This window comes from Jaculus jaculus, chromosome 1 (assembly GCF_020740685.1).
Source record: "Jaculus jaculus isolate mJacJac1 chromosome 1, mJacJac1.mat.Y.cur, whole genome shotgun sequence".
Lineage (NCBI taxonomy): Eukaryota > Metazoa > Chordata > Mammalia > Rodentia > Dipodidae > Jaculus > Jaculus jaculus.
The window spans coordinates 181,657,833-181,676,795 of NC_059102.1; the positions used below are offsets into that span (position 1 = coordinate 181,657,833).

The window sequence follows — 18,963 nt, forward strand, 5'->3', positions numbered from 1 at the left end:
GTGCGGAATATGTCCTACGCCCCATGCTGCTGCTTGCCTCTGACATTAAGGCTGGTCATTAAGGAGACTGAGACAGTGAGTCCAAGAGACCAGATCCCGCTCCGAGGCTCCACTCTGCTTCCGACTGCCTCAGCCTTGTGCCACACCACTGGCCCCTGAGACTGTGATGTGATTTCCCGTCTGTAAGCCGGGGACGGAAGAGACAGACTCCTGTGTGGGCGGATGGAATGAGGTCCTAGCTATAAAGGGTTCAGCAGAAGGTGGCTGTCACTGTTATCTGACATCATCATCATCGAATCAGCTAATGAAAGACTGAGCCCCACGCGCAGGGCTTAAAAGGATTGTGATTTATGCGGAGGTGTGTCTCAAGTGGGTTGGATCTGGCTTGTGGCTCTAGGGGACTCTGGTCTTTCTCCTGTGCCTGTGGTTGGCTGCCAGAGGCTGGAGGTGAGCAAGTGGCCCTGTTGCTGGGGGTGGGACGCCGTTGCCAGGGAGGACCAGATGATGGGCACCTCTGCTTCTCATCTTGCTGACAGATTTCCTCAGACAGCAGCGCCAGGGGTGGTGATGTGGAGAGGCAGTGCCCAAAACCCTCTTGAGACTCAGGTTTAGAGCTGGCACACCGTTCCTTCCTCACATTCCGCTGGCCGTATCAAACCCCAAGTTTAGCCAAGACCCAGAGGAGCTTGCTGAAAGTGACTTAGGGACAAGCGTTTCTGTCACCAGCTGAGCCCGTGCCCGGTCAGGAACCTTGTGTCTGGGTCTCAGGGCAGCAATGGCCCCTCCCCAAGCTGCTCTGCTCAGGCCCAGCGCTCTCAGACAGCCTTGTCGCTCAGCTTTCCACCCCAGCAGAGCTCTTTCACGTGTCACACGCACACCCTCCGTGTCCTCAGAGGGGGGGATGCCCACACAGCACGGCTGGACCACTCTCGTTCCCAGCTGTTGGCTAAGCAAACCTATGAACCCATCTGCAGCCTCTCCAAGTTGCAGATACTGCCCTGGGCCTCCTAGGAAAGGTTTTCTGCTGTTGCAGAGCGATGGCCAGCCCACATGATGAGGGGGCGGGCTGGAGGCGTGGCTTCATTTGCATTCACATTTTGATTGGTTCCTGTGTAGACCCCTGCATTCTAAACCACCAGCCCATGGGACAGAATTCATTACCCCACATCTTGGTGCAGTGACAGCCTCCAGTGTCCCAGGCCATGGGGACATCAGGTGCTAACTGCCGGTTGGGGGACTGGTTTCTTGTGTTCCTTTCTTTTTTTGTGTTTTCGAGGTGGGGGTCTCCCTCTAGCTCAGGCTGACCTGGAATTCACTAGGTAGTCTCAGGGTGGCCTCTAACTCACAGCCATCCTCCTATCTCTGCCTCCCAAGTGCTGCGATTAAAAGTATGTGCCACCATGCCCAGTAGGAACTGGTTTCTTACCATATACAGGTCATATTATGGGAGAGACCAGGCTTTGAGCCTGTCTGCTGCCCTCTCTGTCCCTGACATGGGGTGCATTTCCTGGTCTGTGTTAGTGTTCATTGCCTGAGGCACAGAGGAACAGGGAGAGCAGGGCTTGGCTGTGGGCCAGTGGCCCCAGCCCACAGGGGCAGGAAAGGATGTCAGGGACAGCCGGGATGGGGCGTGCTCACTGCTCAGGAGCTCCAGGCCTGGTGCACCTGAGGAGTTCAGGATACTGGATCATGTGCTCTGATCACAGGTCACACTGGAGGGAGTTGGGGAATGAAGCCCCGGCCAAAGGCTAAGGACTAAGGGCTGTCATCCCCTGGAGTGGGAGCTGCTTTGATCCAGTCTGACTTGATTTCAGCAGGGAAGGGGCTGGGAGCCTATCCTGCTCTGCGGCTGCGTGGGGAAGGGGGCTGAGTGAGCAGCACTTCCATCCCTTCCTGTTTGCCCTGCTCCTGTCCATTCTTCTACTTCCTTCCCCAGGATGAGGCCCGGGGCTCCCACGGCCACACTTGGCTTAAACTGCACTCACAGCAATTGGCTGTTGTGTGCTGAAGTAGTGTGTCTGCCCACTTGTGAGTGGGTGTATTGGTTATGTGTGCACTGTGCGTGTGTCCAGATGTGAAAGGTTTCCTGTATCTGTCAAGAGTGCACAGTCATATGGAAGGAGGCCAGGGTTTGCTCGCTGCTGATTTTTGGTGGGGGGGGAGGTACTATTTCTTGGCAGGAAAGGAGGTGACATCCCTGGCCAGGAGACACCCTGGTGACTGGACGCCAGAGTCATTTGTGTCACTGTGCTCCCTGCTGTCCTCATCCTAGGGGAATGGCTCCTTAGAGGACCCTGGGGTGAAGAACAGGGTCGGGGTCTGTAGGCGAGGGACCTGTGGCCTGCCCCAGCCATCTCAGCCCTGCTGCTGTGTGCCTTCTGGCTGGGAACACAGACCTGAGTCTGCAAGGGGGTGTTGGGGCTGTTGAGGCATGTCAGTACACACTCTAGGCTGACATGGAGTGAGTGGTAAAGCCTCCCTCAGCCATGTAAGCTGGTAAAACTCTGATAGGTCTACACTGGCCAGTGAAATTCACCCAACCCACCCCTTGGAGCCCCTGCACCGCCTTCCAGTGCACACACAAGAATCTCACTCTAGCTCTGAGCTTTCCTTCCCACTGGTCAGCTTCCAAGCCAGCCAGCCTCTCCAATGACTTCTTTTGCTCCCAACACGAAAGCTATTAAGGTTTGGAGAGCAGGCAGGGGAGCCTTTGAATTCCAGACTCCAGCCAGCCATGCTTGTCCTAGCACCTGTGAGACTAAGGACACCGGGCGGAAGAAAGTGAGCTTTCTAGCTGACAAAGCTTCCCGTATCTACTTCCCACCAGGAAACTCTGAGGCAAGTGAGTCGTGGTTTGACATCACCCACACAGCTCAAAGATGTACCTGTGTTCGTGACAGTGCTGAGTTGAGGAGTCTAAGGCCACGGTGAGTGGCGTGGGTCATGACATATGGCAAAGTACGCCTAAGAAAATGAGGTCGGTGATGGGCCAGCGACGTCTGCTGGGAGCGTGGACGCGGGGAGTGCTCTAGGCGCTCAGCATGGACTTGCCCACATGTGGGCCACTCAACTGTGCTTTCACCCCGGCCCACTCTCGCTCAGATGCAGTTCCCGCTTATCATATTTTATTTGTGTGCATGGGTGCACACACAGCATGGTGTGGAGATCACAGGACAATCTGGGGTGCTGGTCCTCTTTTTCCACCTTGAGACGGGGTCTCCCTTGTTTTCTGCGGCTGGCTGGCCTGTGAGCTTTGGGGTTCTTCTGCCTCCCAGTGCTGTAGGCATGCTGGGATTACACAGCATGCGCACCCTTTGCATCTGGCTCTGTGTGGCTGGGAGCCGAGGACCCTGTAGGCAGGCTTTCAGAGCGAGCTCCCCAGCAACAAGCTGTGCATGGTATTTTAACACGTGCACTTCCTTTCTGGAATGAGTTATCAATGAAGGCTGGGAAGGCTTCACACCGAGCCCCTGCCCCAAAGCCCAGAGCACAGTGAGAGGAGCCCCCACGGACCCCGGGCTTCCAGGGATCCCAGCCCAGGGCATGATACCTTGGCAGGCCTAACAGTAGGTTTTCCTGAGGATTCTGATCCAGTGCAGGGTGCCTCCTCCCACCCACGCCTGTCTCTCTCTTTGGGTTAACATCTCACCAGGGCCTGTTGATCTAAAGGGAGGTGACTCAGGAATCAGTTCATGAGGTATAAAAGTGTACATTCCTTGTCCTCTCATAGCTCTGCTGCACCAGCGTCCTTGAGCCCTGGAGTCTGCACTATCGCAAGCGTCCCCACTGGCTGAGACCCTCCCCCAGATGTAGGTGGATTGGGTGTCTATGGGAGGAGAACCTTTGGGGCTGGGGACTTCTAGGCCGGAGCAGCAGCACCCTAGAGTGTGAACTGCCACAAGTGTCCCCCAGACGTAGGCTGATTGGGTGTCGGGAGGAGAACCTCAGGGGCTGAAGCACCGCTCTCCACTGCCTGGGAGCTGCTCTCTGGGAGGTTAAGGGCTCTTCTCCTGCTACCTACCTGCTCCTCCATCTCCAGGACCCCAGAGAGGAAGAAGAGCACTGACAAAAACCCTCCAGTTGCCCTTCCCAGCTTTCACCCTGCCCAGGGTGCTTCGCCATGCCATTCCTCTGCACCTGCCCGAGCTGGGCACGCTGAGGCTCAGGGGAGGGCCCGAGGTCTGCACGTCCACCTCGTCCTAACTGTTCACGATGAAAACCTCCCTTCTCTGCTCTTCATAGAAACCCAACGTCTAGAAAAAGGCCACATCGTCTGTTCCTCGCACTGGACCCCCAGCTCATCTCTGGGTCCTTTCTGGGCACTTGCACCCTGGTTTCAGAGGCAGAACCCGCAGGGACAATTGTTACTGCAGTGACAAAGGAATCCACTTCCAGGCACTGAAGCAGCCAGGCATCCGGCTTGCTTGGCAAGACCCCCACCTTCGCCTTCCAGAAGATGTGGATTCCCCATTCCAGGAGGCAGCGCCCCTCTGTCTGAGGCTAGATCTTTACAAACCTTTAATAGGCAGTTTCAGAGCTGAGTGTACAGAGTGCCTCTCCCACTCTTACAAGGCACAGCTTTGCCCACCCTCAGCCCGGGGAACAGGGGACAACTGTTGAGGGAACTCAGTTCCTCCTCCCCATGGACAGCTCAGATCATCGGGCAGGCTGGAGGGACCTGTGTCTCTAAGCACTGGACTTCCTCTCCCCTGTGGAGCACAGCGGAGCCAAGCTGCATGGCTGGGCTGTGTCAAGCTGAAGGAAGGGGCCGCCCACCTGCCTCAGCTTTCCACAGGATGCAGGCCTAAGTGGAAAATGCTGATCCACTCGGTGGGAAGTCCCCTGAGAGCGGGGCGCATCTGCCCCTCCCTGGACTCAGCTGGGCCTGGGGAAACCCAGACGACCTCTGCAGATTCAGCAGGGAGCCATTCTGTGCTGCTGGGACCCCAAGCAGCAGTGAACAGAGGTGCCATAGCACAGCCAGGACTCAACACTGGTGGCAAGGAGAGGGGGCTTGGGCCCCAGAAAGTTCCAATGCAGCAAGCCCATGAGCTGCGAGGAGTCTTGGTGGTGAGGTGAGGTGAGGTGAGGCCTGGAGTTGGACAGAGATTCTCCTGGGATGCTGAGGGGAAGATGTAGGGCGATGGGGACAGCAGTGACCTCAATACTTGGGGACCTTGCTGTAGTCTTCAGAATGAATGTGTCGGCATAAGCAGATGGACAACAGCAGCCCCAACAGCTGTCAGGGACAGAGAAGCATCAGTAGCTGGCTGGGGCCCCAGAGCCCGGAGCTCCCCCGCCGTCCAACTCAACCCATGCATGTCAGTCACAGCCACCCTGAGCCAGGCCGGAGAGGGGCGCTCTGAGAGGAACAGAACCCTGCTTGAGGACACACGGACAGATTCAGGCCAGAGCATCTCTGAGAGCTCGTGGGCCACTCGCCTGGCAGGACACAGGCAGGGCAGTGACAATCTGGGGACACTAAGTGCAGGGGAGGGCTGGAGGGGCGGGACGGGGACAGACCTCGAAGACAGCAACGCCTACACACACGCCGAGGAGGATGCCCAGGTTCTCCTGCAGCCAGGCCTGCACCTTTTCCATGCAGCCCTGCAGGAACACAGTGTCACGTCCACACCGAGCCAGAGACCCCCACTCTGTGTCTGAGCAGACGCCCTCATGCTCCCTTAGGCGATGACGACGGACACTCAACCAAAGGCAGGAAGGAGAGCCCACGGAAGGAAGGTGGAAAGCCCAGTGACCATGCCCCCCCACCCCCGGGATCCCCGAGCCCAGCGCCTAGGCCCCAGCCCCACGCACCTCCTTGTACACAGGCCATCCTGCGGGGTCGTTGCTGGCCTGGGTGCCGTTGGCAGGAGCCTCACAGAAGCCCTTCTTCACGATGAGCCGGTTGTCCTCCTCCCCCATGACCTCGCAGGAGCAGGGGTAAGTGGGCTCCGTGCGGTTCATGAGCTCTGCGTTCTCCGTCCAGTTGAGGAAGCTGCCCCAGCCGCAGCACTGCACCTGAGCAGGACGAGGACACACTGGTTCACCTGCTGCCCACTCTACCCTGGGCAGGAGGCCTCCAGGCAGAGGCTCAGGTTGGCAACTTCTGGACCCCCTGGTGGCATCCAAAACTCTAGGGTTAGTGGACAGCTAAACTCTGGCTTCTACAGACCACAAAGGACTGTAAGTGGCTTTTGAGAAACGTCACAGACCAGAAATGCAGCCGAAGAGCCAAATCAGGACTTGTGAGAGTACAAAGTACAGGAGGGCAAGTTCAAGTTGCAAGACATGAGGACTGGTGTGCTGACAGGTGGCAAAGGGATGGGAGCCAGGGTCAGGCTGCTGGGCTTGAACCCCAGCTCTGCCACCTTGGCCAAGGAACTGGCCTCGGTTTCCTCATCTGCAAAATGGGAACAACACAGGTTCCTGTCAAGGGGATGTAGGCACACACTCACACACGTCTGGCAGGCCAGTGACAGCCAGGCCTACCTGGAAATGCTGAGTACGCCCTGAGCTTCCTGGCTGTCCCAGTGAAAAAGGGATTACTGTCATTTCTGCTGTTTGAAAGGAAAAGGTGGTTGCATGCAGAAAGCAGAAATCCTTTCTCGGCTGTGAGCTAAAGGCTTCTCTGCATGGCACCTTAGAAGGATTGAATGTAACCGGGGTGAGCCACATTCTTGGTCAGCTCTTAGCTGCTCCTGACTGCTCATCTCTGAACCCCTGGCCTGCAGCCAGCAGCCAGCAGAGGGCGCTCCAGGCACATGGGTGAGCTGGGCTCCAAGCAGTTTCTCCCGGGTTTTACTGTTCATAGACTCTAGCTCTGCCTGGCTCAGGCAGAAAGTCTGGCACCTCTAAGGGTGCCACAGGTTCTACCCCACCGAGCAGACTCACGGGCCTTGGCTCTGAACTTGAAAGCTGACTCTGAGACAGTTCCCAGGCAAGGCAGCACGGTGCCAGCAAAGTGTTGGGGAAGAGGCTGCTCAGGAGACCGGGTCCCCAGTGGGGCACACAAACACTCAGTGCACAGGCATCCTCCCGGACTCCACCCTGCAGGGGCACAGCCCTGCAGTACAGACCCACTGGCCTCACCTGTGCCTGCACGTAGTCCCAGGCCTCCTGCAGGCTGTCCTTGCCACCACTGTCACTGGCATTGTATTTCTGAATGATCTCCATCACCACGCCGCCCATTTCCTGCTTCAGCTGCAGAGGACAGTGAGAGAGTTAGGGGTCGGGCTTGAGCCCACGCCTCACCTCTGCTTCCCCTCTCCCACTCCCCAACCACCTCAGGCCACATTCGCTGTTCAGGAACATTCCACTGTTCATTCCAGCCACCTTCCTGGTAATTCCTGGGTGCCCATTCCATCAATGCTAACCTCGTGGCTGGCTCCATGGTCCACTGCGTGCTCACACAACCCCTTAACTGTTCATCTTTCCAGCTCACTGCTGAAAAGCACCCTGTGTCAGGGAAACAAAATGCCAGCTTCCTCTTGCTGGCCTGCAAGGCCCTATGCCATTTGCCCAAATCTCCCTGGGCCTCGTTTCCCCCACCGCGGGGCCTGCGCACCTGTGCTGTCCCCATGGATACCACCACAGCTCGCTCCTCTGCCTCCTCCTAGACTCCGCTACATGTCACCTCCTGCGGTGGGCCTTCCTGGACACCACCTTCTCTCCCCTGCCTAACCACCCCGCACGCACGCTCATTTGCTGCCTGGGTTTACTAGCTCTCCTCGGCTGGAACATCAGTTGTGCAGGCCACAGTGTCCGAGGCGGCTAGAAGGCAGGCAGGCGTGGCGCAAGAGTGCGGGGAGGGGAGGGCAAACACCAAAAGCACCTCGATGTGCCAGAGCCGGCCACCCCTGCCCGCCCTCTCCCCATGGTCAATCCCCACAGAGGCCGGGGACAGGACCCCAGAGGAGGCACGAGATGCAAAGCTTGCCTGATTTCCTGCTTTCATGGAATAGGGTGCAGCCTCCTGGGGAGAGCAGAGACAGACCACTGAGGGTCTGTGGCTGACGCCAAGTCCGCCTGACCAAACTGTCCTTCCCCAAGGCCAGCAGCACCCCCTGGGGCTGAGGCCTATCATGGATTTTTAAAAGCGTGGGGTATACACCCACCTGTCTGTCCCCTGACCTGGTCACCCTGCTCCCAGTGCTCCATAGTTCACATCCTGGCTACTGGTCCCCAGGCAGCTCTGAAGTCCAGGGGCACCATACTGTGAGGAGAAGCCCTGCTCTGAGGAACCCCTAGGGCTGAGGTGGAGAAGGCTTTGAGAATGGAGGCCACCACCCCACAGCTGAGGTCTCCATCCAGAAGCTGCTAGCTATGCGGAGAGAGGTGACCTGCCGCCAGCCTCAGTGTGACTGACGACAGCCTCCAGGAGCTGTGTCCCCTCCTGGCTTTCCTGGCACACAGCCCCAAAGGGCTGGCTACAGTCACCTGCTTTCCGACAAGGGATCCAGAGAGACCACTGTACCAGGGGAAGGCTGTACAGTGGTGCCCCCCCCCCCCAGCTCCCAGAAATGAGGACTTGGGCGACCTGGAACAGACCTTCCCAGCTCCGCACAGGAGCCGTGCACGCTGCGTCCAGGAAGCCCACCTGCTCCCCCTGCTGCTCTGGGCACACCTGCTCACAGTAAACCTCCCAGCCTGTGTGTTTAAGACACTTAGAGAGCCGGGCGTGGTGGCGCACGCCTTTAATCCCAGCACTCGGGAGGCAGAGGTGGGAGGATCGCCGAGAGTTCGAGGCCACCCTGAGACTACATAGTGAATTCCAGGTCAGCCTGAGCCAGAGTGAGACCCTACCTCGAAAAAAAAAAAAAAAAGACACTTAGAGAGCTGGGGATGTGGCTCCATGGGTAGCATTCCCTGCCCGAGGCCCAAGGCTCAGGCCCCACCCTACAGAAACGGGTGTGGTGGCACATGCCTGTGACCCTAGAATTCGGGACATGGAGGCAGGAGGGTCAGTAGTTCAAGGTCATCCTTAACTGCATGTGAGTTCAAAGCCAGTCTGTCTCCAAAATAATGAGAGGAGGTGTCTTCTTTTTTTCTTTTTAATTCTCAGAGATCAGTAATTGATGCGGCTTCTCCTAGTTCATCACAGTGCCAGGCAGGGTCTCCCTTTTACCAAACACATGCCATGTATCTGGCATGTGGCAAGCACTCCTCAGTGCATCATCTCAGCTCGCCTTCCAGCAGTCCTATGGCACAGGGTACGGACCCCATTCAGTGCACAGAAGCAGAAGGCAATCCCAGAGAGGATCCTGAACTTGACCAAGGGCACACAGGCAACATCTGTCAGGCCTGAGGTTGAGGCCCAGATTTGTCTCATCCCAGAACCCAGACTTTCACCCACAAGGCTCCATCAGCATTCAAACCATGTGACCATACCTTGAAGTAGGTCAGAAAGTTTTAACTGGGGCCCAGAGAAGCTCAGTAGTTGGTTTGTGGTTATAACAGCCTGGGCTGTCTGCCTACAGGTCTAGACTGTACCTACCCTGAGTATCTGACCCTCACCTCTGGTCCCCAGTGAGCAATCTTCTTTGAGGGGGGGAAGGCGGGGGGCCATCTCCACACCCTCCCCAGCACAGCCCCCGGGCACTGTGTTTTCCCTGTGTGGTTGCCAGACCTTCCTGTCTTCCTCCTGCACCCCAGACACCAGAAGGTGAGGGAGGCCGGTGGTTTCCAGTGGAGTGGGTGGTTTCCACGAAAGCAGCACAGCATCCTGCACGCCACGACATGGCTGCCACAGGGCTGCCTCAGCTTGGAGCTGGCCCTGGGGATTTCAGTGCCCAGGAGCTGGCTTGGGAGGGTAAGAAGGTCACCTGGGCAACCAGGAGCTGGTGAGCCAGGATGACAAGGGAAAGCAGCAGGAGGGAGGGGAGGGAACGTGGCTCCCGAGTCCCCGCAGGGACCTCTGTGCACTCTGCTCAGACTGCATCCACTTCCCTTCGCTGTGGCTCACCATCTGTAAGATCCCGGCTGGGAACAGCGAAGTTCAGGATGAGGGCAGTTGAGGTCTAGGAAGTCACTTGGCCTGTCCCAGGAGCAGTGCTCCTGTTCCGAATCTGTTAAATGGCCCCTTCTAATGAAGTCCCCTAGGGCACCATCACTGACCCACATCTTCTCAGGACAGCAGACCCAACACTGGACCTTACAAAAGTAGGCCCTGCATGACTCCCAGGAAGCCAGCCCGGGTACTACCCATACCCTTCCCAACACCACTTCCCATTAAGAAAACTGAGGCTAAGAATCTGCGAACAAGTTCTCCAGGTCAGGCTTACAGCATACAGCAGAGACCTATAACCCAGATCCCTGCAGTTCTTGGGTCCCAATGGCCCCCTCCCTGGCCAGCCCACACAAATCTGCCTGACTGGGACTCCCCACGGCTGTGGTGCTATTTCACGGGATGGTGTGATGCTCAGGGTCAGACTGTGGAAGACCTGGTGCACCACTGCACCCAGCGTGAGACGCCTTCCCACGCTTGCTGCTGCCCTGTGCTGAAATGCTGTCATGGGAACTGAGAAGCACATGGAGTAGCAGTGTGTCAAAGGACTCTAGCTCGTGCAGAAAGGGTTCTACCCAGGGGCCTTGGCTTACAGCCCCCATGCAGCCCTCGAGCCCTAACTGGGACCACACAAGACAATCAAGTCCTTCTCTCCTGGGACAAATGTCACCTGGATGCTTGAGAACACATAGTCCCCTCCCTCCCTCTTTCCCTATGGTCACTTCTGGTTCCCCAGGACTACGCTCAGTCAGATAGCTTCTCTCGCCCTGCCACTCCCCAAGGACCCACTGGAAATGGTGCCAGCTGCTCTCTGGGAGCAGATGCCAGCCCCAGGCAGCCCTGGGAGCCTGCTAGGAAGTGAAGTCCTTTGCTGAAGCCGTGAGGGTGGGGCTGACACCCCTGGTGACTACCTGAATGTTTCCAGAAGCCCAGCTACATCCAGAGCCAGCGAGTGTGACAGTCACACCTGGAACGTGCAGGTCTCAGTCCCTGTGCACGGCCATTCCCAGGCTCACCTGAGAAACTCTGCTTCCCTGGGACCAAGTGCGTCCCTGGGGCCCTGGACGAGGGGCAGCCAACCACCTTCTCTCCCACAGTGGGGAGGAGAAAGACTACCTCTCCTGTGAAAGGGGTGTGCTTACCCCTGCAAGGGCAGACTTCTCACAGAGAAAGCCTCTGCCCCCCAGGAACCTGCTCTGGCATCTCTGCAGAACAGGCCTGGGCACACTGGTGACTCTGTGCTTCCTCTCTGGAACAACCTCTCTGGGAAGCAGCTAGCCCGGCCACCAGTCCTTTCCCTGCGGCCCACAGTGGCCACATGAGCACCTTTTCCACCCGCCTATATCCCAGGCCCTTGGCTGCAGCCAAGGGTGTTGGAAGGGTTGGCTGTTTTGCTTGTACCCAGCCCAGCTTATCACAGGAAACACAGAGAGCTATGGCCTTCCTGCATGCTCCCACCCTGCAGCGCCGGGGGAGGGCCGGTTAGAACCCAGGCCACAGAAGATGCAGTGGTCTTAGATGGTCGCATGTGGCTCGGAGGTTGCCAAAGCCCCAAGGCACCCAAACAGCAGCAGGGCTGGCCCAGAAGCAGCACTGAATGCCAGTCCTGGGCCCTGCCCATAGCCACGGGGGTTGGATGAACACCCCAGGCAGAAACAGCCAAGGTCAGTGCCACAGAGACCAAGCTTAGAGCTGGCACTCAGAAGGTAGAGGCAGGATGACCAGAAGTTCAAGGTCATCCTTGGCTACCTGAAGAGTTTGAGGGCAGCCTAGGATACATGAGACCCTGTCTCAAAGCAAAACAAAGACATAAGTGGGAAAGGGATGAGACATCCCACACCCCTTAGGATCTGAGGCAGCACTGCTATCTGCACAGCCCATCCCAAGACACTCTGGCCAGAGGGCACAGAGGCCTGTGTCCTGCCTTTCACAAACCATGCCGCCTCCAGGCCTGCTGTAGCTGCTGGACGTCACAGGACATCCCTGACTTCGGAGTTGTAGACAAGGGGCAGTGGGCCTGAATCATTACTAGCATTCAACAAAAGAGGAAGGGAGAGCAGAGACAGACAGGGAGACAGAGACAGAGAGACTATGAAAGGCACCTGGGGTCTCAAATCCAGACTTTGATGTGGACACTCTCAAGTTTTACAGAAGTGACGTGCTCTGGCTCACTTCCAGCCTGGGTGGGAGCAGCCCGGCTGACTTGACCTTCCCCTGCTTGCACAGGCAGGGCTTCCCTGAAGTACGGCCCAGGGAGCAGGAAGGGCAGAGGGGGCCTGGAAAGGCAATGCCCAGGAGGCCATGGGGAAAGACTCTTCTTCAATTCCAACAAGCCTCACCCACCCTCCCAGCTGGACTTCATCTGCAGGAATAAACACCAGGAAAGCTGTTTAGTCTCCCACAGAGATTTACAGAGTACTGGGGAAGGAAAAAGTAAACGGCTCCTTCCAATTCAGGGGTGCAGGGGCACCAGACTTCCCCTAGCATGGCAGGAATCCCTGCCCCTCAGGAAAGAGGAAAGGGGGAAGGTGTGCAGCGAGGTGTTCGAGGCAGCAGAAAAGGAGCTATAGGGTACGGGACAGAGCCCGAGCCCAGCTTCTCCAGCACAGGGTGCCCAGAGGCCTCCAGCCTTAGCAGTGGACAGGGCAGCCTCCTAAACAACAGATTTGAGGCAAGTGGAGCTTCAAGTGGTAAAATCAAGGAGCCCTCCCCCGACACCAACCACCGCACTGCCACTCTGCCATGCCACTGCATGGCCAGGCAGGAGCCAGGCCTCAGGGCTCAGCTGGACTCCCACGGAGCAAGGGAAGGGGACTCAGGGAGTCGGAGAGCCTGAGCCACCCTGGTCACTCCTGCAGCATGGAAGCCTACATATGATCTTGCTTCTCATATGACCCAGCGGGGCGGGTGACTAGGGAGGGAACAGGTGTGATGTGGTCAGCGCTGGGCTGGCATGTGGCCTGTGTGGCACCAGCTGCAGGAACAGTGGGTCCCTGTTACTAACACTGGTGGTATGTCTCTCAGCATCTGGTTTTCCACCCGTGGACACAAAATTCATTCGACAGGGCTGCTATGGGAGGGCACGTGTGTGAAGCTTCTAGAAGCATGTGGTGGCACCATACGTGACCACGAATTGGTCATAATTCCCTTCCTTCTCTCGTGCTTTGCACATTAGCAGCTGGAAGTTGGAAGCTCACTTTCTCAGACCCCTCTGAACCCAGGGTGCCACCTCGTTTTGGAAAGTCAGCTGCAGGCTTGCTTTCTGAGACAAAGGATGGCCCTGGCTGGCAGTGCCCCTTTCCTCCTCCTCTGGCCATAGCAGTGCAGATGCTGAGCCTGGGCTGCGGTGGCCACCTGTGACCATGAAGTAGTGGCATGCTGCAGAGAACCCATGCCAATAAGGAGGCTGAAGTCTCTGAGTGTTCTAATGAGACCTTTGGAGAGTCAACAGCAGCATCCTTAGAGCGTACGCTACAGTACATCTGCATTTCCATCCTGAGAGCTAAATGCCGACCTAAGACTAATGTCTGCACTAACAGTCTCCTCCTCCCCGTGCTTCAACTGTGCGGGGGGAGGGGCCGGGGGCATAGTGCAGACCGAAGACTTAATGACAACAGTGACAATGAGCATTCACTGGCAGCTCACCAGGCCATGCACTGTGCGCTGCTTTACCAAGATCCTGTAGCATCCAACCCCAAGGTGAGTTTCATTACTGGCTGGGTTTCCTGGTGGTGAAGGAGACACAGGGAAGGAAATGACTAGCCTAAAGACACACAGTAAGACAGCGGTGGGCAAAGCCAAGATTCAGGCCCCGCAGTGACTCCCTCACAGGCTCTGCCTTCCACAGTTCACACGGGATCCCAGGAGCTGGGGGGGGGGGGGCAGGGAGGCTGTCCCTGGCACCTGCAGGGCCGTCTGGGACAAGTGAGTGGCTTCTTGTCCACCCCACCCTCAGAGCCTCTACCCTGCCAGGGGACAAGGAAGGGTGGTGCTCACCTTGCCCGCATTGAAGTAGAAGAGGGTCCCAGCAGTCACCTGGGCTATGAGGATCAGCAGCAGCAAGGCAAAGTACTGTGGACAGAGAGGCACAGGGTCAGCTGTGGCCCTGAGGCACCTATCTCCTGCCGCGCGATAGTCTGTCCACCCAGGACCTAGGCCAGTATGGGTCTGGGCCCTCCACAGCTGGACCAGACCGAGAACTCACCAGCCCCAGCAGACAGCGGACCTCATTGACAGCACCAATGCAGCCAAGGAAACCCATGAGCATGGTGACGGCACCCACGCCAATGAAGATGTACGCCCCCACCTGCAGAGAGCTGGAGGAGGTTTCTAGAGGAAGCAGAAGGGCATCATGAGCGTGGCTTCACTGAGGTCAGAGCCCAGCAGGTGGCCTGATGCCCAGGTCTTGGAGCCAGGGAAGGGGTGGCCACATTTCCTACACCCCACAAAGTACCATTCCCATACTCCCTCTGGAGCTGCCTCCCCGGACTTGGCCCTTCCTGGGCCCTGTCTGACTACCCTCATTCCCAGCCCCTCATTCTCATACAGCCTAGTTATTTTTTTCCTTTCCTTTGCTCCTGATCTGCCCTGAACCCCAAGACTCTTGGGTGCAGGAGGGTGGGGATGTGGGCTTCCCTCTGCTGAGTCCCCAGCTGACAGCCCAGCACTTGGCAGTTTCGGCCTGCCTTCCTGCTCCTCCACATGGCACCATCCTTTCCCGGCCACATGCTGTGCCTCGGGGCCTGTGCACATGCGGCCTTCAGCTCTCATGTGACCCGCTTGCAGAGCCACTTTTACAACAAGGAAAGCATGCTAAAGGCCCCGAGACACTGGTAGGTGCTGGGCGGCAGGGAGGAGCTGCAGGGTAGGCGGCATGCAGGCTCAGTGCGGGTGCTGAGGCAGGGTCGTGGAGTGTTCCAGCTGGCCTAGAGGCCACAGCACGTACAAAGGCGAAGGGAGGAGCAAGTGTGTTGTGTTTGGGATGGAAAGAAGGGGAGAAGGGCTGTGTAGTGGAGAGGCGTCCAGCTGCTGATGGCAATAGGAAGCTGGGTCCAGACCTCATGGGAGAAGGCCAGGCCCAGCGTCAGAGGCTAAAGGACAGCAGCAATGAGGAAGCACCAGTTGGCTGGTTGGTTGGTTTTCTTGAGGGAGAGTTTCTCTCTAGCCCAGGCTAACCTGGAATTCAGCTCAGGCTGGCCTTGAACTCACGGCAACCCTCCTACCTCAGCCTCCTGAATGCTGGGATTACAGAGATAAGGTCAAACTCTGTAGCCCAGGTCAGTCTGAAACTATGAGCCCAAGGTGATCTAGAACTCATGGCAATTTCTTGCCTTGGCCTCTTAGATTTTCAGCTTCTCAGTGTTCCTGGGCCTGTTTCAAACAGCAGGAGCACTGCCTTGGACCAGGTCGTGTGGGGTGGCAGCTGCCCAGATCCTGGTATTCACAGGAGTCCCCGCATGCCAGCAGCCACGAAAGCCTGGCCAAGCGGGGCCAGGGCACAGTGAGGAGGCAATGAAGTGGGTCTGCAGACTTTGACCTGTGGTGGAAGTGCTTGAGGGTGTGGGCTGGGCTCAGGAAGCCAGAGTATGGCGTGTCCCTGTGGGAGGGGAACAGGAATGTGGGGACCTGGGCAGGAAGCTCAACTCGAACCCCAGAAGGGGGTCAGAGGCTGTTCCCTGGTCACCACATCATGGAGGGAAGTCTGCTCCCCACTCCCAGATCAGGGTGACAGGTGCTGTCAATCCGTGATCTCTGTAGCTGCACTCTGGCCAGGTTCTGTCTCACTTCAATCAACCAGTTGCCACGGGCCAGAGTCCAACGCAGCCGCCCAGAGAGGGACAGCTGCTGGGAGGGAAGTGGGCCAGGGCCTGCTCCCAGGGCGGAGCTGGCAGACAGCAGTCCTGGGGCCCTGGCTCCTCCCCACCAGGGACAGGACAGACCTGCACAGCAAGCCCTGAAGGCCTGAAGGAGGAAGCAGGGAGCTGCCAGCCTGCAGGCCCGCACTGAAGAGCAGGAGACGGGCTCCCACACCAAGGCTCACCCTACTCTGTGACAATGCTCTCGGGTTCTACACCCAGCAGTCAGGAGCTGTGCGAGCTTCATCCAGTGTCTGAGCTTCTCTGAGCCTCCGGTCCTTCATTTGTAAGGCCTGCTAGGGGATAGGTCCTTAAAAGTGCTTGGCTCCTGAGGGGCATAGTGATGAGTAGTTGTGCCTGGTGCCTTCCTCAGCTGTGTGCAGTAAGGGTGCTTCCCCAGCACCGACAGTATCTTTCCTGGCTTTCTCCTGTGCCCCCCTAAAATGGGGAGGGAACAACTGTTGCTACACTTTGCTGTTCAGTCAGGCGCTGGGACAGAGGGTGTAAGAGGCTTCCCCACCCCCACCCAGTCACCCAGCAATCTGCAGACAACAGTGGCTTTGTCTATAAGGAGGAGAAAAACTGTCCTGAAACCCCCTCAAGAGGCCCCTGTGTGTTGGTCAGCAGCAGACCCTGGCCATGCCCCTGTCTTAGGAATCAGCTCTGCCTGCACACCCTGACCCTACCATCAAGGACAGGCCCAGGGAAGGGCCAGGGGGTTGCCTTACGCAGGACGGAGATGAAACTGCTTCTGTCAGCCAGGATCCACACCCCAAAGCCCAGGATCACTGCACCCAGGATCTGCAAGGAGACAGCCAGTCAGTGTGGGCTCAGGCCAGTAGGGTAGAAGGACAGAAAGGGAGTCACCACCATCCCCCACCAGCCTGAGGATGTCCTAAGTACCAGTGAGCCAGGCAGGAGCATATGTGGGGGTCCCCTCTGCTCCCGCCCAGCTGCATGCTCACACGGAGCTCCCTGGCGCATGCCACCAGCAGCCCTCTTGCCAGTCTCCAGTCCTGTTCAGTGCTCTGGCCCTTGCTCCAGACCAGCAAGGGGCCCTGAGCATCCCATGAGCCAGTCCGTCCGGGGGGAGAACACAAAGTCCACCCTGCCTGTCAGCTGTCAGCAGCAGGGTCGCCCCCTCTGGGAACCCTGATCCCATGGGCTGAGGCTCGTCTATGGCAGCTGCTCCTGTGCTGTCCACCACTGTGCGACCGCCAACCCCACAGAGCAGCCTCCTGTGCTGCCTGGCTCTGGGGCTGGACCGTGAACTCCTGAGTGCAGGCTGGTCGGGTGAAGCTCTGTGCCTTGGCAAGGCCCAGGACCAGGAAAGGAAAGAGGTCCTGAACCAAGCTATGAACATCAGGCTCAGAGTGAGGGTGACTGAGGGGTGAGAGCCAGGCCTAGGGATCCCCACCTCTCTTCCTCTAATCAGGTCAGGTTCTCACTTGCCCCCCCCCCCCCCCGCCCACAGTGGAGTTACAGCTGCAACTTGCTACCCAATAAAGCCAGCTAAGGTCAGGTAAGCATCTCCAGTCCCCACACAAGTATAGGTTTCCTTTAAGGGTGGGTGGTCCAATGTCACCTCACAAAGGTGGACTGGGACCCATCTCTAATACTTGCCTTCAGGCCCCAACCCACCAGCTAATAATTTTAGGTCTGGTCCAAGGTCAGACGCTGCTGAAGTCCTTGGCCTAGAGCCGGCCTGGCACCTCCAGCGGCCTCATTGTGTGGTTGCCAAGATCAAGGACCAGGGAGGCTGGAGGGCTGGCTGGAAGTACAAAAGGCCCTCAAATCTTAGTAGCAGCATTTTAAAAAAGTAATGGAAGAGCCCATAATGAAGCCAGGTGTTGTGGCACCCATCTGCAATCCAAACGCTAGAGGTGCTCAAACAAAACAAAATAGTAGCAAGTCCACAATAAATTACCAACTGGTAAGGCACAGCTCTGTACAGCAAAGCTCTCTTCCGCCTTGGGCCCCGGGGTAGTGAGCACCATGCTTCCTCCCAGACTTCACCCTGGTTCCGGCCTGAGGGCCACCAAAGCTGGTGATCACACACAAAGCCACATGGCCTGCTTGTCCCCGCTTTCCCCAAACAAACCAGTTCTGAGCAACTCTCTGTCCCCTCCCTCCTGGACAGATGGGCCCTGCTGTTGTCACTGTACCTACAAGGAGACCAAAGCCCTGGTTTCCTCCAGGAAACCATGTGGAGACTGGACGCCCTAGCGCACAAGGCCAGGGTCTGAGGACAGGCACTGGGGAGGGAAGCGATCGTGTGCTGGCGTAGGCCTTCAGCCTAGTCCGCGAGGATGACAGGCAGCCCCTGCCAGGACCTTGGAGTCCGCGGCCCCCACCCTCCAGCCTCACCAGATGTACTCATGGACGGGCAGCAGGGACAACAACCCTTCCAAAAGGGAAGTTGAGTGGACGTCAAGTAGATAAAAGCCCCAGCCGGCCCTGCTGGCTCCAAGCCCATCCAGAGGAGAAAGCCAGAGAGAGAAGTGCCTAGCACTGCTGGACAGTGGTGACAACAGCAATCTAATTGGCAAGTGTGCCTGGCCCTGCCACCACGCTGTGGGACAACCAGAAAAGAGGTTGACCCGCTAGGTAGGGCACCATGCTTCCCTTTCTCAGTGCCAAAATAAGGCTGTGGGGGCATGCCACACAGTCACCAACCTGTAGCCCTGACCAGTTCCAGATGGGCCACAGCACCAGATCCTCTGGATTCTTTGGGGCCTAAGAAAAGTGTCAAACAGCCAGGGCAAGGCTGGAGTGTGTAGGGTTCACAGGGGATTGAAGCAAGGATATGCACACACATGTGAACATAGAATGTAGTCAATGTAGCCATGCTTCCAGCTATAAATCCACTCCCGTAACACTTCCCATGTGCAGGATGTGGCCAGCATCTTGCCAGCAGCCGCGCAGCCATGCTTAGAAAGGCCTGCTCCCCTCCCCGTGCTGGGCCTGGATCCTGCTGCTCTGACCCTCTCTCCCTGGCCACACATGATCACAAGAAGCCTTCGCTGGCTTCCCTCTTCCTCTTGGCCTCATCCTTTGTAGCTAGCACCCAGCACCCCTCAACTCTTCTAATCCACCCGGACA

General features: G+C 57.7%; 1 protein-coding gene across 3 annotated transcripts in view; it reads right to left on the minus strand.

Moving 5' to 3' along the window:
• Nucleotides 1–4,495: 4,495 nt before the first annotated feature.
• The window catches only part of Cd82 (CD82 molecule), a 41,121-nt gene continuing 26,653 nt past the window's right edge, over nt 4,496–18,963 (minus strand). For 2 of the 3 annotated variants that reach the window (XM_004657178.2, XM_045158371.1), the window contains exons 3-9: nt 16,590–16,662; nt 14,211–14,335; nt 14,003–14,077; nt 7,093–7,203; nt 5,818–6,021; nt 5,524–5,607; nt 4,496–5,239 (exon numbers count right to left, since the gene is read on the minus strand). In XM_004657178.2, coding sequence (XP_004657235.2) covers nt 5,162–5,239; nt 5,524–5,607; nt 5,818–6,021; nt 7,093–7,203; nt 14,003–14,077; nt 14,211–14,335; nt 16,590–16,662 — 750 coding nt within the window. In that variant the 3' untranslated portion in view covers nt 4,496–5,161. Of the gene's footprint in view, nt 5,240–5,523; nt 5,608–5,817; nt 6,022–7,092; nt 7,204–14,002; nt 14,078–14,210; nt 14,336–16,589; nt 16,663–16,764; nt 16,861–18,963 lie in introns of those variants that run through there. The other variant, XM_045158365.1, reaches the window with a different exon arrangement.